Here is a 24,253-nt window from a genome sequence, read left to right as displayed (position 1 = left end):
GCAATGGGGGGAATCTTGTGCGTGCCTTTTAATAGTTAAGCTATTTTGACTATTACCTACTCCTATTTTTCTTCTGATAAACTATTTTGTAAGATGACTCATACTGTCAATAATGCTTATATTCCTGATCCTAAAGGAAATTGTTGAGTTCGAAGTGAACATAACCCTGCTCTGCTGACCCCAGGTGAAAGAAGGACCAGAAAATTTCCCCAGTGTAGTAGAACAAGCCTGGCAGCTCCATCTGGACTGCGGCCTGGGGGGCCGTGACCCACCATACTTAAAGGTCCAGGCGACGGAGCGGAGTTTCCCGAAGTTTTGCAGTGGGGAGGAAAACCGCGTCGTTTTTTCTCTTCCCCCACCAGCCAGCCCTCTAGCCTTCCTTCCTTTCCACTCAGTGGACTCCGTGTAAAATACCACAGAGGACGCAGGCACTCCCAGGATGTTTCTCGAGGAGCAGTCCCCTCCCTCCGCGCAGCCCACGCGCAGCCCAGCCCGCTGCGCAGAAAAGGTCCTGAGGCCCCGCCCCCATTCCCGCCTCGTCCCACTTCGACCGCTGATTGGTGGCGCGGCGCGTCAGTCGGCGCCCGGGGCGGGAGCGAGGATGGCCGTCCCCGCCCCGCGCCTTCGCGCCCTCGCGCGGCTGGGAAGGTAGCCCGGGCGCCGGTCAGCGGCCGCGGCGTCTAACAGACCCACCAGCAGAGCCTACGCGCCTGTCCAGCGCGCGGCCGGCATGGCGGCGCCGAGGAGCCCCCGGCAGGTGCAGGAGCGGGAACGGCCTCGTGCTTCTGCCGCAGGTGGGCCCCGGGCCGGGGGAGGTGACGCGCGGGGCGCGGGCAGCACCTCCACCTGCGGGGTTCGAGCTGCGTCGGGGACCGGGGTCGCAGGGGAATACGGAAGCAGTGGTCCTCGGGGCAGAGCTGTTTAAGTGTCCTGAGCGGGGGCAAAGGCTGGTTTGTGGAAAGAGAAAGCCGGCCTCACGCGACAAGGCGGGGTCCCACCGGAGCCTCGGGGCTGGCTGGGCGGGGGCGGGCTCTGCGCCTGGGAGGGGCCGGGGGCCCGGCGAGAGCCCGTGGGCGTCGCAGGGGAGTTGCCCTCTGGCTTTCGCGCTTTGCCGGCAGAGGATGTGGCACACACTTTCGCGGCAGTCGAGACGTGACTTGCTAACAACAGAGAAAAACAATGGCTTAGAAAAAAAATTCACCCTGGACGAGAGCAGCGGCCAAGTGTGGCAGCAGGTCGCGCTCGCAAGTCCTGGGTCTCGGCGTCTCCGCCCCTGGCTTGGTAGCTGGGCCCTCTCCCCCTTAGAGGTGAATGGAATTTTCTTTTCCAACTGCAAGGAGGATGAACACGTTCCCATGTCTGTATTCGTCTGGCGGCCGCACCAAGGTGTGAGCCCACGTGAATTTTGAGAGGATGTCTGCTCCCAAACAGAGTTTGGGCTGCACAAGTTGGCAGGTGCTGGGAATGCTTATTACTTGCACTAGGTCCCAGTAGGAGCTTTTAGTTCACACGGAAGCAGCGTTCAGGGAATAAGGATGTGAGCTGTAGACATCCTTTTGCCCAGGAGTACCTGGGTAGAAGCCACAACCATTCCGGGCTAATGTGTCCTCCTCCGTAACTGGGGGCGTTGAGCTAGCTGATTCTAAGGCCCCTCCCTGTCCAGAAGTCTGTGATCGTCCTACCTCCCACTCTAACAAGTTTGTAGAATGAACTCATTTTTCAACCTTTCTGCACCTTGGGTTATTATAGAATTAGCTAAATATTTCCTATGGGTGTATTCAGTTGAACTTTTTATTATGTTATTTACTTTTCTCCTCCTCGCCTTAGTTTGGCAGAGAAAGGAAAATTGGAAGAAGCAGCACAGCAGGAAAAAGCTGGTTTGGGAGGTGGAAAGGTGCCTACTCCGGGCTTAATCACTGGTAATTTTTACTTTCTCTGCATGAAGATAAGGCATGCCAGTGCCGCGAGCCTCCGGAGGTGGACTCTCTCCTCTGCTCCACGTGTGGAATCTGCAGTGGGTGTGCAGCAAGGGAAGAATGTGATTCAAGGATCGGATTATGGAAAACTTTCTTAGCCAAAATGTAACCTCTGAGGATTTAGGAGCATAATTTCTTTTCTTTTCCAGTTATGTTTGGCCAAAAACCAAGTGTTAAAATCAATTGCCAAAGCTAGAATGGGAACAGCTTTTTTATCTACCCCAATTTTGGCAAGAGAGAGATGGAGATTAGTTTCTGAGATAATATAAGACCAAATAGCATTTAGCAATAAAAGCAAATGGACAACAGAACAGATAGGGACATGAGTTTTTGGGGTAGCCGTATGTTTACTGTTTCTTGTTAAAACTATTTGGATATTGCAAATCCTAGACTAAGTGACTGTGCACGGTATCATCGAAAGACACTGAATTGGCATATTTGGTCGGGAAGAGGCATCCACGATTATTTCGTGCAGTGCCCAAAGCCCAGAGAAGACACCATCACCTGTCAGGATGGCAAGGGACACCGGTCTTATTGTGGAATAAGGTCACAATTCTCAGCACACCTTAGACTTCTGGGTTTGAGGAGAGAATGTATGCAACCCACTACTGTCCTGGCTCCTGCCTTTGGCCAACCCCAGGCCATTAACTGTCTCAATAGGTTCATCTCTGCTGTGGTTGTTTTCACCTTTACCCATCTCTATTGGTTTAGTGGTGTCAGTTCGAGTTTTCAACCATGTTCCCAGGAGCCACAGGGCTCCTTGGTAGTCCTTAAGAGACCAGCATTGGGGGGGTAGGAATGCCAGCTGTGGAATGAGCTACCCATCTGCCTGGTTCCCCCATTCCAGGTATACTTAGAGTACCTCTGCTTTTTTGTTTTATACTGCTCTTCTAGGTAAGATATTGTTTGGAGAAAAGAATCTAATGCTGAATCAAAAAATTTAACAATAACATTGTAATGGCTAATTTTTTTAGCGCTTCTTGTGACTTAGCTCATTTATTACATACAAAGCACTTGAACCGGTTGTTATGGTTCATAGTAAACACTCAAATGTTGGTTGCTGCTGTTTTTACCTTATACTATGAGGTAGCTGTTATTTTTATCTACATTTTAAGAAACCAAGTCACACAAACTTGTACAAGATCACCCACCTCACACATAGACTGCTAATTCAAAGGTGTGTTCCTTAGTATCCTGAGATTCTAAGCCATTCATGTAGGAGTGACTCGTCCACCATAAGCAGTCTTTGGCCAGTTCCTGTGGGCAGCCACAGGTGAACTAGGCAGGTAGGTGAGTTTACCTTGTGAGCATTTCTGTGTTCAAAAGGAGAGTAGGCATATGGGAACTGATAATGACCCAGTGACTGGCCAGTGGCAAGAGAAGCCATGAGGCGCCTGAGGTTCACATGTTCCCTTCCCGACATGGACTGCCAACAGTGTGCTGAGATTTATGAACTTATTCTAGAAGAAGTGCCATCATGGCCTTTCATTGCACTCAAGGAGTGGGACAAGGAGTAGAGGGGCACTGGTGGAGGCCAGTCGGTGTCAAAGAGAAGAGGAGTGAGCTAGTTGTAACCTTACAGAGAAATATTTTTCTTCTTTAAAAAATCGCTTGAGGACTTAAGGGGAAAATATACTTTGAGAAAAACACATGCACACAACAGAATACTCAAAACCAAATGCTCCCTGGTTGATCCAATTTTTTTTTTTTTTTACTGCCTGTTTGCCCCATTTTCATCCTTCTACTCTTACATTTCTATGAAATAATTAAATACCAGATAGAATGTAATTTTGGTTCCATGTGTTTAATCTAAATAGACATCTTGACTGGTACAATTATTAACTTGAAAATGACCTTTTACCTGGCTCAGGTCCCAAGTTAACTTAGTTTCATCTGGGAGACTTTTGTGTGCTCCCCAGAGTGGGGTCATTTGGTCTCCTATGTGCCTGTCCCTGTCACAGTAACAGTGGGCATTTCAGTTCTCTTTATGGTTGTAGACAAGAATCTTAGGTAATCTTTACAGTCACCACTCCACAATGCTCAATGGTCACAGAATTTGCTCAGAGTTTCTAGCTATTAAGTGGTGGTCAGGATTTAAACACTAGCATGGGACGCGACCCACAACAAATTCTGACACATCTGTTTGCTTCTGTCCTCTGAATCAGAGTTCTGGTGTCTACCTGGGAGTTCATCATTTCCAATATCACTTCATCTCCTTTAAGCTATGCTGAATTAAAGTTAGGCCATCATTTTTATATCATTGTTGTTGCTTGAGATAACTCTCACAGATGTGGGTACAGGAGAAGAGTCATTATGAAAAAGTTCATTACTGTGCTAAAACTTCTGTAGATGTGATTCCCTATAGGCGGCTTTTTATACCTCAACTTTTAGAGAAGTTACTGAACTAATATATTTGACCAGCACATCTTTCCTTTTCCTCCTGTCCAAGTGAGTCCTCTAGTAAATGTTTAGTAAGACTTAGTAAGACAATCTGTTTTTCAAATTGAAGTTAAATACATATTTATTTGATTTATAATGAATTTAATGGATGGTGCGTGTGTTACTTTGTGATAAATAAGCAGGAAAAAAATTTTTGGTGGGTTCTCATTTTTTCTGATAACCTTTTGTTCTAGTGATATTCTATTTTTTACTTTCCCATTTGACTGGAGCCAGGATAGACTGGAGCCATCATGTGAACATTAAGAGGATGATAAAAAGTTTATATTCATTTCTAGGACACAGAGGACCATTGTCTGTTAGTACTGTTGATGGGATTCCTAGGTAATAAGCAAAAATCCCAGAAACTATAGCTTGTAAAATGCTGTGCTTGATACGTCTCTAAATTAAGAATTTAATAGCAAATCTTTTATTGTTGATTTAATGGTGGGACTTTGTAGAATTGTCGTATGAGTAGACACACAGTAATTTAAAATACTTCATTATCTCCTACTCTCTCTCTCTGCTGCTGGGTTTTAATGACTATTAGAGTTAGTCGTGTAGCTCCCATGGCACAGTTGGTTAGCGTGTGATTCTTATCACAGTTAGTCTTCTAGCAGCGGGAGCAATAACATAATTGGAAGTCAGTTCATCAAGAGAGTCCTTCCCCAATTCAGAGGGAAGTGAATTTCATTAAATGCCAAGGTTGGCTTTAAAAAAAAAATTAAAGGAAGAGAAGCATGCCACCCCCTCTTGTATGCGTCGCAGTGGAGATAAGCTCTCTTTCTCTCTGGGCTTGGGACACCCTTGGTGGGTGATGGAGATACAGGCATTGGAGGGAGTGATGGAAGCTTTGCAGAAGGTATGCTTTGAGTAATTTGTACTTGTCCTTTTACCAGGGCATAGAGGGTTCTCCATAGCCTTTAGTCTCCCAAGTATACAAAAATTAAATTCTTGACTGGTAATGAGATTATTTATCCCTAGATCTTAGAATAATTCATGGCACATTGGAAGCATATTTTTTGACCTGTGACAAGATGGCCTCCAAATTGAAGGAAAACTGAGCATTCTCTGCCTTGGATAGGTTGAAATGCGGAAGAGCTGACAGGAAAGGGGAAGTGAGAAGGATGGCGGGCCAGGGCTGGCATAGCTGGAGGGTAACCAAGCCAGCACCAGGGTCAGCTGAATGGAACCAGCTGGTTAGCAGATGAAGTCAGCTGTTTGTCATTTTACTTGGCATTTGCAAAATGAACTTGGAGGTAGGTTTGTAGCTAAGGATTAGGCTGGCCACTTAGCTTAAAATGGAAATGAAATAATATATAAATGTTGAGTCCTTCAGTCTTGGACCTGAGACAGTGCAAGTTTTGGGTGTATCAATTTCTTCTTATGAGATAGGAAGAGAAAAAATCACTTAAATCACTTATTATATCATTTTTATCCATGATATATCTCTCTATTTTAAAATATTTGTTAAACTGAATTTTGGGTCCTTAGCTGATTGTCATGACAGAGGGCTTGTACAGCCTGTGCTTGTTGATCGCCCCGGACTGGCTTGAGCTTCTCCCACTAACATTCCAGTGTCGTCATCTTTATATAATCAATTAATTCACTCCAGGGAAGGTACAGTTCTCCCTCTACCTTTCCCTCCAAGTCTGCTAACATTCCTTCATGTGGGGGGCTTTTTTTCTCTTGCTGTCCTTTAGAAACTGGTCACTTCCATGGAAGCCTTGTGGAAAGGGCTCTTACCAGCACTGTACTTTCAGGTTGACTGGTTTAGTAGATCCATGGAACCAAGCGTGAACTTCTAAGGATGCGGTATTTGCTGACATTGGTCGAGATCTTATATATCTTCCGTACGTCCTTAGGGCATCTTTCCTGTGGTGCAAGCTTTGAGTAATATTTTGAGTTTAGTTGAACGTTAGTTATTTCACAACTATTTCAAATCCTGTGCCTTGTGCCCCAACATGACTATTCCTCCAACATAACTCTGAAACATGTTAAAATAAGGAGGCCTTTGGAAAATGAAGGCAAATGGCAGTTAATGGCCTGGCCTCTTTATGTTTGTTCAACAGGGGAGGAAGCTGAGGTCCAGAATGGCTCAGCTCTTGAGGACCAGACGTCGAGTTCCTGCCTCCCTGAGTTCCCTCCTCATTTCACTACCTTGAAACTGTTCTGCTAGGCGACCACTGCACATTCTCACTTCCTACTTTATATTTACAGGGATGTAATTAAGGGAAGAGAAAACACACTGCGGTTCATTATTTCTGGTATATATGTTCAAAGTGGATAGAGGCTGTTAGTTGAATTAGGTGCGGTGGAATAACAGAGCAACTCCAGATAAGTGAATTAAGTTTCTTTCTCTCACATCAAAGAAAGGTAGCTCCCCAGGGTGGGAATGAGCTCCTTCCACTTTATTTGTCCATATGCACAGCTTCCAGGCCACTGTCACTTTCTGCTACAAGATGAGTGCTGCAGCATTGGTCGTCACAGTCACACTGCGGCTAGTCGGGAGGAAGCAGGGCAAAGAACACACCCTTTCTCCTCCGCCCTTCTGAAAAGTGCACATTCCACCTCTGGGCTAGATTTCACTCACATGGCTGTACCCAGCACCCAGGGAGGACGGAGCTACTCTTCTTTATTCTGAGTAGCGACACACCCAGCTGAAAGTCCAGGTTCAATCTTTATGGAAGGAGAAGAGAATGGACGCTGGGAGAAGCTGGCAGTCTCTTGTCACGAGACACACGGACTGGATTTGAATGTGTGGATTCGTTTTGTTTCTTTAGCAGATATTTATTAACTGTCTTCTGTGTACCTAGACAACAAGAAAGCAGAGAGGAAACAGATTCAGCCTCCGTGCTCAAGATGCTTACTGTCTGCATAGGGAGACAGACGCTAATCAAATGCACATACAAATTGTATAAACTCTGACAAGTGCTGTAAGGAGGACACTGTGTGCTTATGAAAGAGGAAGATGAGGATTTGCTCAAGCCTGGGGGTTGGGAATGGGCAGAGAAGTGACGTTTGAGCTGAGAGCTGGGGAATGAGTGGAATGAACTAGGCCACGGTGGAAGGAAGAATGTTCCAGACAGAAGGACGAGCATGAGCAGAGCAAGGCTGGAGGCAGGAGTGAGCTCTAAGAAGAACTGAAGGAAGCTTGTCCTCTTGGAGCAAGAGGAAGAGGTGCCGGAAGGGGGAGGGGTGAGGGTCAGACCACTGGGGGCGCTGGGGTGGCTGACCAGCCATCCCCGCTTGCCTGGCACTGAGGGAATGTGCCCCAATGTGGAGCCTGCAGTGCTAAAAGTTGGGTAGTTGCAAGCAAACCAGAAGGGATTGACCACCTTAATGGTCAGGTTCCTTTCTCCGTTATTGATTTCAGAAAACTTCTTTTTTAGACAGGCATAGCTCCCTCTATAGAAAAATAACAATTGACTAGTGAAAATAGCCCCTCATGCTGGCCAGAAGGAAAGGGACACAAAACAGAAGCAGCTCTTGCTTGTAGTTAGTTGCTTGACCAATGAGATTTTTCTGTTTCTGGCCTGATTTCTCCTAATAGTAACTTCGGAAATTAATTGGCATCTGGTAAATTATTTGAAATACCAGAAACCACCAAGGATACAGGGTGCCCTTACTCTGTAGCAGAATTTCTCAGCACTGGCAAAGTTGGAACCACAGGGACTTTACCTAACAAATGCAATCAATGTAACCCGGTTCTTGGTACCCTCAATGAATCCCCAAAAACAACAAAAAAAGGGCAGATACTGATACCTAGGTACTAGTCCAATAAATCAGAGTTCACAGATGGAGCCAGGGCCAGGATGATTCTCAGCTGTTAGCGTGCATACAAGTCACCGGGGAATCTTGACGGAGCGTCTGCTTCCATGGGGTTTGAGCACCTGTAGTTCTAAGATGTCTCTAGGTGCTACTGATGCTGCTGCTCCAAAGACTTTGACTAGCAATGCTCTATAAGTTTAATGAGTTTGTTTTTGGTTTTTTGGGGAGAGCACACCCACAGGCATGTGTAAAGGTAGCTAGGTCCGTGAGAGGAGAAGTACAAGACTTGGGGAGGCTTCTGCAGTGGGGCCCCAACAGCAAGATCACACTGAACACAGGGGGGCCAATCTGGACTTTTTATTTGGTCCCAGCAGGTGGGTGGGAGTTACACCTAAACCTTGACTTGTAGCACTTACTGACACTAGTGACCTTGGTTACAGAAGAACCAGCTTCTGGGCAGGAAGCTACCGTGGGTGATGACCACTTTTTACCTTTCTCACACCTTGGTAGGGGCCTTTCCGGGTCAACATCAGTGACTTCCAGGATGTGGATCTTCCCTGCAAATAAGAAAAGCCATGGGAAGATTTTTAAGTAGGAGATGACACATCCATTAAAACAAACCCACACTGGCTACAGAGTGGGAAACAGAGTTGGGGAAGGGAGGCCAACAGAATGAGTAGTAACTATTGGCAGTAGTGCCCAGATGATTCTGATCAAAGCAAAAATCACCTCCAGGGTGTAAGAGGAGAGTGGCTCGTCTCAGGGTGAACCTTTAGTCAACAGGTGCATAAACGATGTGCATCAAGAAGCAGAAGTCTAATACTACAGGCCTGGGAGTTGAGTGAGAGCGTGTGCCGCAGACCTTGGCAGGTTAGAGCAGTGAGCCAAGCCGGTAGCATGAGATCCTGTGGAGAGGAACAGCAGGCCTGACAGGGCCTAAAAAGCACAGAACTTGCGCGCGTGGCGTGGTCTGGATAACCAGTTCCCACGTTGTGAACTGAAATGTAGACATGGGCGTCAGAGATTTAAAAAATTTTTAGAGTCAGCTCAATGACTGATCAAATCCACACAGTTGTGTGGCCCGACGGGCTTACCAGCAGTGCCCAGGCCAAACTCTCTCCTCAGGCACCAGGAGAGAGCAGGCCCAGGGAAAGAAGGGGAGAGGCTGAGCTAAGTGTTCCAGGGGGTTCAGTCTCTAACCTGTAGGAAGGAGTAGAGGAGCGGGGGGGAGCCAGCGCCCCACCTCAGGAAGCCTCCATCACTCTGAAACTTGAAGACTTAGCTCCCTCTCTCTCCTTCAGAAGTTGGGGAGACAAACCCCAGCACAGGTCCAAAGGGCTTTAACTTGACAGCAGGCTGGAAGTGAAGCTTTGGCTTTGGGGGGTTTTGTGTGTTTGCAGCTATGTAATACAAGTATAACCATAGGCTGCATGCATTTGTATCATCTAAAACAGGGTCTGGTAAGTGTTGTCCATGCACCAGATGTGGCCTGATGTTTGTTTTTATATGGCCTAAGAGTGGTTTTAAATTTTTAAATGTTGGGGAGAAAAAGATCAGAAAGAGAAAAGAGAAAAATTTTCCTGATGTGTGAACATTAGATGAAATTCCAATTTCAGTGTCTGTGTGTCTGTGCGTTGTCTCTGGCTGCTTTCTCCTGTGTGAGGGCAGAGTGGGGAGTTGGGATAAAGACCCATGGCTGGGGAAGCTTGAAATATGTACTCTCCGACCCTTTAAAGAAAACTGGCTGACCCCTGATCTAGAAAGAAGAAGGTGGTCACCTTCTTGAAATCTGTCCTGGTGGGATCACACCCAGGACATTGTGTTCTGACCTTTGGCCTTACTGTCCATGTAGAATGAGTTCAGAGAGAGTCATCTGGGCAATGAATTGACCCCCACCCCCAAACCATATTATGTGGGGATTGGTTGAGAAATTGGGAAACAGAAGGTCCAACCTAAAAGGAGAAAAAGATGCGAAGTGGAAATGATAGATTTTTTGTCTATCAAATGATACATGTGGTTTAGATCATTTTCATTCTTGGAGGAGAGTTACCCTGTTTCCCTGAAAATAAGACGTCCCCTGAAAATAAGACCTAGCGCATCTTTGGGAGCACACCTTAAAATAAGACACTGTCTTATTTTCGGGGAAACAGGGTACTTAGAGGCAGCAGTATGTACAGTAGTTTCAAGGGTCACTGACCTTAAATACAGAACATGGGGTTCAAGTTCAGACTTCTCTAGTTTTCTCTGAGCTTCAATTTCGTCACTTCAAAAATCAGGTGTGCTCATGGCAGCTCGTCAGAGGACCAGTTCCACAGTGAATAAGACTCAGCGCCGACCTTGGCGGTGGGCGCAGGCTAGGGGGGAAATAGTCGTGGGGATAAAGTATTGAGGGAGCTGGGGAGGCCTTGAAGAATAAGTAGAATTCCAGCGTCCAGCTCAAAGCATTCTTTGATTTCATGAAAAGTTTAAAAAGTTGTCATATGCAAAGGGAATCAGGACAGCAAGCTGTAGTTCAAGTGTGGCTACAGATCTGATCACATCAAACTCTTGCTTAATAGTCGCATACCATGGGTGGCGCCTGTGGCTCAGTGGGTAGGGCACCAGCCCCATATACTGAGGGTGGCGGGTTTGAACCTGGCCCTAGCCACACTGCAACAAAAAAATAGCCAGGTGTTGTGGCGGGCGCCTGTAGTCCCAGCTACTCGGGAGGCAGAGGCGAGAGAATTGCCTAAGCCCAGGAGTTGGAGGTTGCGGTGAGCTGTGATGCCATAGCACTCTACCGAGGGCAATAAGGTGAGACTCTGTCTCTGAAAAAAAAAAAAAAAATAGTCGCTTACCAGTGGGGTGCATCAGTGACTGACTTACTGCTGTTTTGCTTTTTATGTTCTGTTGTCCTGAGTAACCAAATATGCAACAACAACAAAAAAACACCAGTGGGGTCAGGCCCTGATCCCTCCCCCTTTGGGATGTGACTGTAAAGCAGTGTTTTTCAACCTTTTTTGTCTCATGGCACACTTGAACCTATAGTTCTGCAGCACACTTAAATTATGTTGATCAAAAAAAAAAGAAGGAATATACTTACTGTGTTTTGACCTTTCTCCTTTTTGAGACAGTGTCACTATGTCACCCTCGCTAGAGTACCATGGTGTCAACAGCTCACGGCAACTTCAAACTCTTGGGCTCAAGAGATTCTCTTGCCTCAGCTTCCCGACTAGCTGGAACTACAGGCACCTGCCACAACATCTGGCTAGTTTTTCTATTTTTAGTAGAAACAGGGTCTTGCTCTTGCTCGGGGTGGGCTCAAACTCCTGAGCTCAAGCAGTCTGCCCACCTCAGCCTCCAGAGTGTTAAGATTATAGGTGTGAGCCACCACTTTGAGCTTCTTTTGAAAATAATTTAATTAATGGTCTTAAAGATTTTTGAGGCATGCCTAAGAGCTTCTCATGGCACACTTGTGTCACGGTACACCAGTTGAAAATGACTGCAGCGTAAAACCCTTCAGGGCCTTCCTCGCTTTTCTGTTAAACACAAGCATCTGGAATGGGACTTACAGGCCTCACTAGTCTCCCCTAATTTTCCTTCCCTTGGGAGCTCCTGACCATTGTCCAGCCTCCCAACTGAGGGAAGCCTCCCTGACGTGGTCTGGGTTGGATTCCTGTGTTCCAGTGCCTGTGGCACTGTCTTTCCCTTTAGGGCTTTTCTTTTGTGGTGTTCCATTCCCACTTCGAGGGGCCCGGCCAGGAGGGGCCAGTCTGTCCTGTTCATAATTGCAGCATCCGCTCTTGGTACCGTGGCCCACAGGAGAAGCTTAATCTGTGCTCAAAGAAAAATGGTAGAATTTGACCAGTGAAGAGGGAAACGCTGCAAAAGGGGAAATGGACCCCTGCCCAGAAGTGAGTTCCCAGCTGAGAGGTCTGTAAGTCCTGGGTGGATGACAGACACGGGGAGATTGTAGCAGACACTCACCTGCGTGGTTTATATCCAGAGAGTGTTTTTTTGTTTAAGTTTGTTCCACCCCTGTGTTATCAGCATATGTCAGCCATTAGGGAGACTTTTAGGAGTTATCAGGGATACAAATCCTACGACCAGAATATAGCAGAATGGAGACAAGAGGCCTTTGCTGCTTTTCTCAAAACAATTGTCCCTTCCAGACCAGCGAGGCCTGTGCAATTGGAGAAAGTATTTCCCACCGAAGAAATTACAGTTTTTTCTCTTCTATCGTAGCTTATTCCACCTACAGCTTTTATTTTTTTAAATAGTTAGGTGGGTTTTTACAGGAAATGTATTAAAGGGCCGCGGCATTAGGAAGCTTGAGAACCACTAAACTAGAAAATTAAATTTCCCTTTTAAAAGATGGGTTACAGTTAATCCTCCTAGAAGATGTTCCCTATCAAATGTAAAAAAAAAAAAATGAACTATGATGTTATTACAAGCACATACACAGAATCTTCAGTGTTTGACCAAGTGCTGTTTCCTGTTGGATTTATTGATACTTTCAGTTTAATAGGAGCCTTGAGTGAAGCGTGCCCCATCCTGTGGGGATTGTGCTAACAGGGTAAGCAGGTTGCATGACAGGCTATAGTTAAATGTCTTACTGGTCATGACCTTCAAGATAAAATCTTTCTCTTAGTGGTTCTCTTCCTCAGTGATACTGATCTTCTACTTGTTTTTGTACTTTACTAAGTAGAAGACTCATTTCTTAATTGAATATAACTAATACCTGAAATTTAAGAGTTTAGAAAGTCTTTTGACTTTACCATTTCAAGGAATTATTAAGAGTGTGGTTTTTTCCTGAATATTTTCCCCCATAACTGTTATAAAAACAATGAACCTATGATTTTGCTAGAAGCAAGTTTAAACTCTGTCTTTCAGAGTGCTGTGCTGACTTCTTTGAGCCACAGGTGCCACCCCAAGTGCTGTGCTGACTTCTAAAAATCTTTTGAGACTCCACGTGCTGTGCTGACTTCTAAAAATCTTTTGAGACTCCACGTGCTCCAAATTGCTTAGAACCTTGACAGCCTACCAGGATGTTCTGTGTTTTTCCTTTTGTTTGTGTAACCCTTAATTTATTAGACTAATATATACTATTTTGCTTTATTCTCAAGCCTCCAGATTTCTCAAAATTAAGCAATCAATTCCCACCCTAAAAGCTCCCAACTGTTCACCAGAGCTACACTGAGACCTAAGGGGAAACTAAAACCTAAGATAGGTGACCTGGGGAAGGGAGGTCAGCCGCCACCACCTGGACACCAGGATGTGCTCGCCCTGGGGAGTGCAGATCAGGGCTGTGTCTGCCTGGATCCGCAGACCAGCGGCCTTTCCTCCCAGGATAGTGTCGTGCCTCCAGACCAGGGGTCCCTGAGGGAAGGAGCATGTCGTCTCACTCCACCACCTCCCTGCCCAGTGCCCAGCCCATGTGGGAAGAAGTGAGGGATGGTGGGAGCGGACGGTTGGGGGAGGAATGCCGGCCCCCGTGCTGTCCTGTCCTCTGGCTTCACTTTACTCTCTGTGTGGTACTTTCTGCACTTGGTTAGAATTACCCAAAAGTCACATTCTGTTTTCGAAGGGAGCAGGTTTCCATGGCACCTCAGAAGTGCAGTGTCCTTCCTCCGAGGCCTGCTCACCTCACCCCATCTTCCCATCTCTCCAGCCACAGAGAAAGCATCTAGCTGTCACTCCCTGCTCTACCAGTCTCTCTCCACCACTCTCTTCCATCTCACAGTAAATAACCTTAATACGGCATCAAAGTAGATAGAAATAGGTGATGAATTGTAATTTTATCTTCTCTTTTTTATAGCAAAGCGATTTCATGGTATGTATATGTTCTGTGCTCCGCTGTTTTACATATCTGAATTACATGGCCTTTTGTGTCCTCGGAGCTGTCTTGATAGCCTCCTGCAGCTCCCTCAGTAGCCCGTGGTGTACACTACCTCTGCCTCAGGGAAGGTCAGCGGGCTAGAGGCAGTTGATGGCGTCCATGTGCAAGTGCTAGGTGCCGTGAGCAAGACCGGGAGAGGAAGTAGCTGCCCTGGGGCCTGTGCAGCCAGCTCCTGGGGAAGTAGAGGTGGCAGAGAATGAGCTGCCTCGGACATGGAACTGCCCTGGAAGTTCTGGAGGGGAGCCAGATGCTGCAGTGTCCACGAGAGAGAGACTGACACCCAGGCTGCGGGGAGCCCGGGGCCCTGGACTACAACGGCTGAACCTGGTTTCCGGCTCTTCAGGGTCTTTGGGTTTTGTTTTCAGGGTTTTGGTGGTGGTGTTTTTTTTTTTTCTCTTCAGTTTCCTGTTTTAAAGTTCGAATTACTTTAGCTTTGATATAGTGTAGAGAATGGGGAAAAAAACACTAAGTAGAATTTTGCTTCAAGAAATGGTGCCCTCTTTTTATTTTTGTTGCTCTAGCCAGCGGTCTCCTCTGCCATATATAGTTTAAGTGATCACAAATCAGATTTTAGTTTCAGATATTCATATTGTTGCTTTCAGGAGGTCCTGGTGTGAATCCTCAAGGATATATTAACTACGGAACATTGCTTCTGCTTGTACAGGTTGGCGTCTCAGCATGCTTTAGTGCTGAGGACTGGGGGCCATGAGACCTAGTTAATATACTGTCCAGTGTGGATGAGGGTAAGATGCTAGGAAACGGTGTGTGTGAGTGGGGAGGGTTATGTCACCTGCAGCAGGTCCCCCTGGAGGCCGGGGCAGCTGCAGGGGAGGCCCTGTGCTCATGACATACGGCCTTGGTTCTGGTGGCTCATGTTAGATTCTTTGCGGGCCTGGCTGGTAACTTAACACGAATGCCCAGCAGGTTAGATGGAGTCTGTGATGAATTAAGCACTTGCCCATGAAGGGGGGCAGCATCCAGTCCCCAGTTCAGTGACTGTAACTTCTCCCTGTCACCGTGCGCGCACACAACACGCTCAAGTACCACCCTGTGGGAAATATGTAGATGCTCTAGTAAAGGCCCTTCAAAGAAAAAGAGAGATGAGTGGCCACTACATACAGGAGAATCCTACTCTCAGGAATTACTACAGAAATGGAGCCTAAAGTGAGAAATTGAAAGCATCTCTATTAAAGTAAAGTAGAGCCATAAGGTATAAATAAATAGTAATCAAAGCCTGTGCTGGTTCATCTGTAACAATCAGCCAGCTGTGGGGTTTAGGGGAATAGGTGGTGGGAGTGTCAGTCCACAGTTGTTTTGGAAGGTACTGAGGCAACACCTGTTAAAACTAGAAATGTGCACGCTCTTTGACATTTTTTGTAAAAGAGAGAAATTGGAAATCAGATGCTTGTCAGTAAGTCAGTGCTTCTGTACAGGATAGTCTGTGCTAAAATATTTTGCATTCCTTAAAAAGATTAATGTAGCTTTGTATGTTCAGTACTGATGTGAAAAAATGTCCAACTTTATGATGGAAAATGTAAAAGTGTGTTATATTCCACTGTTCTAAAAAAAGTCTATAGCTACAATGAGAGAAATTGTGTATCACATAGACAAAATTGAAGTCTCCTATGAATTTAAGTATTTACTAAAAACATTTGCACATATTAGAATTTTCAGAGTTGGGAAATCAATCTGAATCTAAATTACAGATAGGAAGTGAGTATAGCTTTATGTTTTTAAACAATCATAAGAAGTTTTACCACATGTCTGGGTGGGGGTAAATACATAATGATTTGAATAGCAAATTAGTTATTCTAACCAGATAAGCATTTGTTTTTGAAAATGTCCTTTTAAGTAATTGTAAATGCATTTTTTTATTGGATGCCAAATTCTTTTTTGAGAGTGTAAATGCACATCAAACATTCAGATGATCAAAAATGCTGAAATTGTAGATACTACATTGATGAAGGTTTTGCTGCGGTGATTCCTGGAATTTTACTAAATTGTGTGCCATGGAGGACATTATTTTGCAGTGGATCCCAGGAGGTTTGACCGTTATTCAAAGGTTCTCTTCCTCATTTGTACTTCAGCATTTTACATGCCTAAACATAACATAATGAGGAATCTCCTGAACATAACAAAATATTACAAGTGCACCATTCGAGCTCTTTAGGCCTGTTAGTTTTATCTCCTGTCAAATGAAGAATCACATCACATGTCATAAGCAGCTTATCTAAATCTATCTCTGGTTTTTCAGTGGTCTCCTTTCTGTAAATGTCTGTGTGCCTGCTGCTCAAGACGCTCGTTCTGTGCTGCGAAGGTGATGCCATGTGTTAGAGCTGTAATGATTCAAAACTATAAAAACCGACAGAAGTGGGTGTTGGAAGCACCAGTAGAGGTCACTTGGTTTGATTGCAGTGTATGAGGAGGCTGAATTGAACCCCTGTTATTGTGTGTGGATTCTACAGTAATTCAGCAAACACCAAGTGTGTGCCAGGCACCGTGCTGGTGCTTAAAGTTTCATTTTATCTTTTGCTCGCAGGATCAGCATCTTCAACCCCATTTTACAGTCAGGAAAATTCGGGAGAAGAGGAATTAGGTCACGCAGCTAGATAAAGTGGTAGAAGCAGGTTTTTGAATTTAGGTCTGAGAGTTTCTGAAGCCAACACTCTTTGTATTTATTAGTCCCCCTTAATTTTGTGGAACAAAGATGTTATATGTAACACTGATTATCGGAAAACGGAGTGTTCTTTAAGTTTTGGATTGAATCTCTGAATACTTTACAAATATTTATGTAAATCAATGGTAGACACTTTGCAGGTAAAATTATCCAATCTGTATATATTTTTCTTTTAAACAAAACAGATTTGTGTAATTGTGATGAGCTGGGTTTTTTTTTTTTTTTTTTTTCTCTTTTTTGTAATCTTTGTAGGAAGTGACCAGATTCACTACTGGATACTACTTACAAGCCAAGCCTTAGATACTGTCTGGAGAATAGTAAAGGCTTCCTTGATGTTAGCCATTTCATTTCTAGCGGCCGCCCTCTGCTATTTCAAGAGCCTGCATTTATATTTAGGGCATCGGCTGAAATGGTAGGTCATTGTATCATCTTTGAATTTCAAATACATGCTTGCTATCTAAAGCAGAATTTTAATATTGTTGTTCCCATTATCTTTCAGGTGGATTGGATATCTGCAGAGAAAATTCAAAAGTAAATATTTTCATTCATGTATTTATTTTAAGAGAGGGCTCAGAGAGAGCTCAAGAAGGGTGAGGAAAGGGATAATTAACTGCCTTTTATTTTTGATTTGGTCCAGGGAACCTCAGTGTGGAGGCAGAAGTTGATTTACTCAGTTATTGTGCAAAAGAATGGAAAGGAGAAACCCCTCATGCCAAGCTGATGAGGAAGGTGTGTCTGTTTATAGAGGTTGTGGAAGACAGAATTTGTAAAAATCAGGAAACATTTCATTCTGCTTTACTACATCCACACATCAACACCAAAATGTGAAGCCAGTAACAACTGTGGCTTTAATTCAGAAGCCAAACAGGTGCTAGACATTGACTTTGGGCCTTTGACCTAGAGATTGTGCCTTCGAGGACTTAGGTAGATTGGGCCTACAATTTCAGGAAGCTTGAGCATTGTGCTCTTTTTGGCTCTTTCCTGCCTGTTAAACATCTGCGTGTGCAGTGGAGACCGTCTTTGATGGGGTTGGGTACCCTGACATAAAAAGATTTTTAGAATTTTCCACTGGACTAATCATGGTAAATATTTCCAGTAGTGCTGCCTAATCTTATCACTAGCAAAAGTTAAAAAAAGGGTATGTGGAAGGGAGTACGTTTAAAGAACTTCTAAACGTGGTCTTAAAAGTATATAGTATTTTCCACTGTGTTTAGGATGCATCATTATCTGCCCAAAGTTACCTGCCCTGGTGCTGGTCAGTCCATCTAGGACTTATCATCTAAAATACCATGTCACAGATCTGGTATACATGAGAGTCACTTTAAAATTACATGCGATTGGCTTGGCACCTGTAGCACAGTGGTTATGACACCAGCCACATACACCCAAGCTGGTGGGTTCGAGCCCAGTCCGGGCCAGCTAAACAACAATGACAACTGCAATAACAAATAGCCAGGCATTGTGGTGGGCGCCTGTAGTCCCAGCTACTTGGGAGGCTGAGGCAAGAGAATTGCTTAAGCCCAAGAGTTGGAAGTTGCTGTGAGCTGTGAGGCTACGGCATTCTACCGAAGGTGCCATAGTGAGACTCTGTCTCAAAAAAATAAACAAGTAAATAAAAATAAATAAAATTACATGTGATTGTACTCATAATTTATGATTGTTTCTGTTGTCCACTTCAACTGGGAGGAGTACCTCCCTGAAACTACAATGCATGCAATTAAGAAACAGCTTTCTCTTTTTGTGCTGCTAGGCTTATGAGGAGCTGTTTTGGCGGCATCATATTAAATGTGTTCGACAAGTCAAAAGAGATAACTATGATGCTCTAAGGTCGGTGTTATTTCAGATATTCAGCCGAGGCATCTCTTTTCCATCGTGGATGAAGGAAAAAGACATTGTTAAGGTATGTCTTCACACTGGGAACTCACCTTGATGATTATTGCAAGTCAGAAGCTTCTGGTCTTTGTGCTCAGGTGGTCATGAGATGAAGAACTTTGAGAGGCCGTTTATTCCCATCCTCTGTCTCTCAGGTCAGTTTGCAAATAAGCCGTCTCAGAAAGATAGTTTTTAATGCCACCGCCTTGTCTTGAGAGGCCTGTGTCTTCTGTAAGTAAGGTAATCTAGTTAAATTCACTGTTCACTTTCTAGTTATAGGAGTTTTAACAAAGGTGTGCCGTATGTAACCACTACCCAAAACATTCTCTGGTAAACCTTTGTAGTCAGTCCTTCTCCCACCCTCAGCCCCTGGCAATCACTGATCTGTTTTCTGTCCCTATAATTTGCCTTTTCTAAAATGTCATATAAATGGAATCGTTCAGTATGTAGCTTTTTGTATAATGTATTTGAAATTCATTCCTGAATTCATCTGTGAATTAGTAGTTCGTCCTTTTTATTGTTGAGTGGTATTCCTTTGCATGAATGTAACTATTTATTCACGTAGAATGTTGAAGGACATCTGGATTGTTTCCAGTTTAGGGTTGCTATGAATAAAGCTATTATAAATATTCTCATACAGGATTTTGTACGAACATTTGTTTTCATTTCTTCTGAGTAAATAAATACTTAGGAGTGAGATCGCCCAATTGTATGCTGTTTTTCAGAGTGGTGCAGCCGTTTTGCATTTTGACCAGCAATGTAGAAGAGTTCAGTTGTTCCACATTCTACCAGCACTTGGTATTGTCAGGTTTTTTGGTTTTAGCCATTCTAGTAGGTGTGAACTAGTCTCATTGTGCTTTTCGTTTGCATTCCTAATAAGTAATGATGTTGAACATCTTTTAGTGTGCTTATATGGCTTTGATATTATCTTCTCTGATAAGTGTCTGTTCAAATCTCTGCCCATTTTTTATTGACTTGCTATTTTTTTTGAATTATTGAGCTTTGAGAGTTCTTTATTCATGTATATTCAGAATGTAGAGCCTTATCAGGCATGTAATTTGCAACTATTTTCTCCAAGTTTATGGCTCGTTTTCTTATTTTTTTAATGTAGTAGTAAATTCTTAATGAATAACCTGAATTTTTTTTTTTTTTTTTTTTGTAGAGACAGAGTCTCATTTTATGGCCCTTGGTAGAGTGCCGTGGCCTCACACAGCTCACAGCAACCTCCAACTCCTGGGCTTAAGCAATTCTCTTGCCTCAGCTTCCCGAGTAGCTGGGACTACAGGCGCCCGCCACAACGCCCGGCTATTTTTTGGTTGCAGTTTGGCCGGGGCCGGGTTTCAACCCGCCACCCTCGGTATATGGGGCTGGCGCCTCACCGACTGAGCCACAGGCGCCACCCATAACCTGAATTTTTATTTTGAATGCACTATGCATAATCTAGGATGTAAATTTAAGACTGGAGAATCAAAGAAATAGAAAGCACATGTGCTGTGTGTGTGCATCTGTAGGTACCCGTGTTCTATTTCCTGAACAGCTTTTATTTAAACTTGTTTCTGTGAGTTCCCTTTTATCTAGCAAATGCTTATCAAGTGAGCGGAGTGTGCCAGCACTGATGCTGTTGCTGAGAACGGAGATACAAACATGCAACAAAGACCCTGGGCTCAACAAGCTCAGTGGGGTGGGAAAACATTCTAGATACCTACAGGGGGTTAGATTCTTACATACACCACAATCTTATTTAATCCTGACAAAAGCTCTATAAAATGGAAAACATTATCCTTAATTTAAAGTGGACGATAAGGCTGATAGATGAAATAATCCATGCTGGTTAAGTAATCTCCCAGCTGGTGAGTGGCAGCTAGATTTGAACCCCAGAGGGCATTGTTCCAAAATCCGCCTACTCCCCTGAAGTACTATACTGCCCTAACATCATTTGGTTGAAAATAATATCAAAAGGGCTACATCTGTGATGTTTGGTAAGTATTTTATCCAAAAAGATTATTTCTGTGGACACAATTTTTTATTTAGATTTCTTCATAATTGTAGAATTATGATGAATATTATCTAAAAAATCATCCACAAGGTGGCGCCCATAGCTTAGTGGGTAGGACGCTGGCCACATACACTAAGGCTGGCGGGTTCGAACACAGCCTGGGCCAGCTAAAACAACAATGACAACTGCAACAACAACAACACAATAGCAGGGCCTTGTGGTAGGCACTTGTAGTTCCAGCTATTTGGGAGGCTGAGGCAAGAGAATTGCTTAAGTCCAAGAGTTTGAGGTTCCTGTGAGCTGTGATGTTATGGCACTCTACCCAGGGCGACAGTTTGAGACTCTGCTTAAAAAAAAAAAAAAAAAAAAAAATTATACACAAAAAAAGATGATATGCTTTTTACTTAACTGTTGTTGCAGTCTTTTATTTTTTATTTATTTATTTATTTTTTTTGAGACAGCCTCAAGCTGTCGCCATGGGTAGAGTGCTGTGGCATCATAGCTCACAGCAACCTCCAACTCCTGGGCTCAAGTGAGTCTCCTGCCTCTGCCTCCCAAGTAGCTGGGACTAGAGGCGCCTGCCACAACGCCTGGCTATTTTTTGGTTGCAGCCGTCATTGTTGTTTGGCGGGCCCAGGTTGGATTCAAACCCACCAGCTCAGGTGTATGTGGCTGGTTCCTTAGCTGCTTGAGCCATAGGCCCCAAGCCATGTTGCAGTCTTTTTAAATGAAGCTTGCTAAACAAGACTGTGTGCTGTGCTATATTTCAAATTGTGTGTCATAAATGTTAAGATACTAATCATTGTTGGCATCTACTTTTTTTTCAAGCTTCCTGAAAAACTGCTGTTTTCACAAGGTTGTAATTGGATTCAGCAGTACAGTTTTGGTCCTGAGAAGTATACAGGTTCGAATGTGTTTGGGAAATTACGTAAATGTGTGGAATTACTAAAAATACAGGTGAGCGTTTGGGGGGAGAAAAAGACAAGACTAGGTATGAAAGCATACATCCCAAGTGTAGCCACGTCTTGTCTAATGTGAGGCTTCTCGCTGTATGTTGGGAAAGTAAGAAAAACAAGCACAAAAGCTTCTTCTAGTACAGCAGTTCTCAGCCTGTGGGTTGCAACCTCTCTTTAACAATGCAAGTTCATTGCAGCATTAGGAAGGTTGAGAACCACTGTTCTGGTAACTTCTGGTTTCCTTTCCTTGTTTGTCTTTCTCCTTCCAAGTAATGAACAAGAGCAATATTATTCTATCTGATAATGGGCTTTTTATAGGGTAAGGAGGCTACTATGGGCTAGCCTAGAAACCCTACCAATTATGTACCTTTGTTTACCCGGAAAAGCATGGCGCAAGATCCAGACAAGGTGTTCCTCTGCAATGCAGAAGTTATCACAATTGATAATTTGGGAATGGCATGGATATAATAATTTGGCTAAGAGTTCTTCCTGCCTTTTCTATTTTTTAATTATTATAGGTACTCAATACAGTAGAACCTCCACAGATGACCGCCTCCTTGGGTTGACCAAATGTTCATAGACTGGATATGCGCCCCACATGTACATCTCAGTACAGCAGGCCTGGTTCCTTATGTTGACCACCTCTGTGTGTTGACCACTTTGTTATAGTCCCTGGGGTGGTAGGCTCTACTGTAGTTGTATATCTTTAGGAGGTACGTGTGATAAGGACTAACCTTGTAAGAGTAATTGGAGTGTCATTTCCTTGTGTTAAGAACCTTCCAGTTCTACTCTTTTAGTTCTTTTAAAATATAGTCTAACTTACTGTTGACCATGGTTGCTTTGTTTTACTATCATATATTGTTCATTTTGTCTAACTAAGTATATTCTGCACCCATTAACAATTCACACTTTATCCTTTGTCTTCCTGCCTCTGGTAACCATCATTCTACTCTCTTTCTCCGTAAGATTAATTTCTTTTTTAATATTTAGCTCCCACATATGAGTGAGAACATATGGGATTTGTCTTCCTGAGCTTGGCTTACTGCATTTAACATAATCTTCTCCAGTTCCATCCATGTTGTTGCAAATGGCAGGATTTCTTTCCTTCTGTGGCTTATGATGTTGCATGTTTATCACAATTTCTTTGTCCATTCAACCATTAGTGGACACTTACGTTGATTCCAAATCTTGGCTATTATGAATAGTGCTGCAATAAACATGGGAGTGCAGATATCATGCTGAATCCCTTTCCTTTGGGTATATATCCAGCTGTGAGAATGATGCGTCTTAGGGTAGTTGTATTTTTAGTTTTTTGAGGAACCTCCATTCTGCTCTCCATAGTGGTTGCAATAATTTACATTCCCACCAACTGTGTACCCGGGTCCCCCTTCGTCTACATCCTGGCCTCCTTTCATTACTGCCTATCTTTTTTTTTTAATTTATTTATTTTTTTATTGTTGGGGATTCATTGAGGGTACAATAAACCAGATTACACAGATTGCATTTGTTAGGCAAAGTCCCTCTTGCAATCATGTCTTGCCCCCAAAAGGTGTGGCACACACCAAGGCCCCACCTACCTCCCTCCTTCCCTCTCTCTGTTCTTCCTTTCTCCACCCCTCCCTAAAAGCCATTTTGACTGGGGTAAGATGATACCCCATTATACCTTTGATTTGCATTTCTCTGATGATTAACGATGTTGAGCATTTTTTCATATACCTCTTAGCCATTTGTGTGTCTTCTTTTGAGAAATGTCTATTTAGCTCCTTTGCCCGTATTTTTAATTGGATTTTTTCCTGTTGAGTTGCTAGAGCTCTTTGTATATTCTGATTGTTAATCCCTGTGAGCCAGGTAGTTTGCAAATACTTTCTCCTGTTCTGTGTGTTGCCTCTTTATTTTGTTAATTGTTTTCTTTGCTGTGCAGTTGCGTTTTAGCTTGATACGGTCTCATGTGCAATTTTGCTTTGTTTGCCTGTGTTTGGGGGTATTATTCAAGAAGTCCTTTCCCAGACCAACGTCCTGAAGCATTTTCTCAGTGTTGTTATTTAATAATGACACAGATTTTGGATGATTTAGAATGAATCCTGAGCCTACCATTAGTAGGGTACCTTTGGAAATATCTTAACCTTTCTGAACCATACTTCCCTATCTCTAAAATAGAAATATAAATGCTACATACCCTGTACGATTAGTGTATCCAGTGACTTAAGGCACAGCAACTGTTCAGCCAGCATATGTGGTGAGCGTTAAACTGTGCAGGCACTGTTCTTTTCTGGAATATCCTTTGTGTAACCCAACTATCCTAAGCAATTTTAGAAAACTCACCTGCTTAGTACTTTACAAGGAGGTAGTACTTTTTTTGTTTGTTTTTTGGCCGGGGCTAGGTTTGAACCCGCCACCTCTGGCATATGGGACCGGTGCCCTACTCCTTGAGCCACAGGCGCCACCCGGAGGTAGTACTTTTTTAAAAAAATATTTAATTTAAACTAGTTTGTTAATGTAAAAGTAATATGTGTGTGTGTGTGTGTGTGTGTGTGTGTATCTAAGCTTGGGCTGCTGTAACAAAAGACTGTAAACTGGGTGGCTATGACACAAGTGTTGATATTTCACAGTTCTGGAGATCAGAAGTCTGAGATCAGGGTGCCAGCAGGGTGGGGTTTTGGTGGGGATCCTCTTCCTGTTTTATAGACAGTC

The 24,253-nt window shown here is 43.9% G+C and overlaps 1 protein-coding gene and 1 long non-coding RNA gene across 3 annotated transcripts in view; one reads left to right on the top strand and one right to left on the bottom strand.

The window, feature by feature from the left end:
- Nucleotides 1-626: 626 nt before the first annotated feature.
- Nucleotides 627-24,253, top strand: part of OTULINL (OTU deubiquitinase with linear linkage specificity like) — a 26,757-nt gene continuing 3,130 nt past the window's right edge. The window contains exons 1-6 of one of the 2 annotated variants that reach the window (XM_053592971.1): nt 627-794; nt 16,991-17,150; nt 17,238-17,269; nt 17,376-17,467; nt 18,489-18,638; nt 21,435-21,563. In XM_053592971.1, the coding sequence (XP_053448946.1) occupies nt 731-794; nt 16,991-17,150; nt 17,238-17,269; nt 17,376-17,467; nt 18,489-18,638; nt 21,435-21,563 (627 nt within the window). In that variant the 5' untranslated portion in view covers nt 627-730. Of the gene's footprint in view, nt 795-7,043; nt 7,593-16,990; nt 17,151-17,237; nt 17,270-17,375; nt 17,468-18,488; nt 18,639-21,434; nt 21,564-24,253 lie in introns of those variants that run through there. The other variant, XM_053592972.1, reaches the window with a different exon arrangement.
- LOC128586931 (uncharacterized) lies at nt 19,131-20,956 on the bottom strand. Its single transcript, XR_008380392.1, has 2 exons — nt 20,018-20,956; nt 19,131-19,743 (listed from the first exon to the last, which is right to left on the bottom strand). It is a non-coding gene; the product is annotated as an uncharacterized LOC128586931 (long non-coding RNA).

This window comes from Nycticebus coucang, chromosome 1, assembly GCF_027406575.1.
Source record: "Nycticebus coucang isolate mNycCou1 chromosome 1, mNycCou1.pri, whole genome shotgun sequence".
In the NCBI taxonomy this organism is placed as follows: Eukaryota; Metazoa; Chordata; class Mammalia; order Primates; family Lorisidae; genus Nycticebus; species Nycticebus coucang.
Note: the sequence above shows the minus strand (reverse complement) of the source record. Positions and strands in the feature narration are given on the sequence as shown.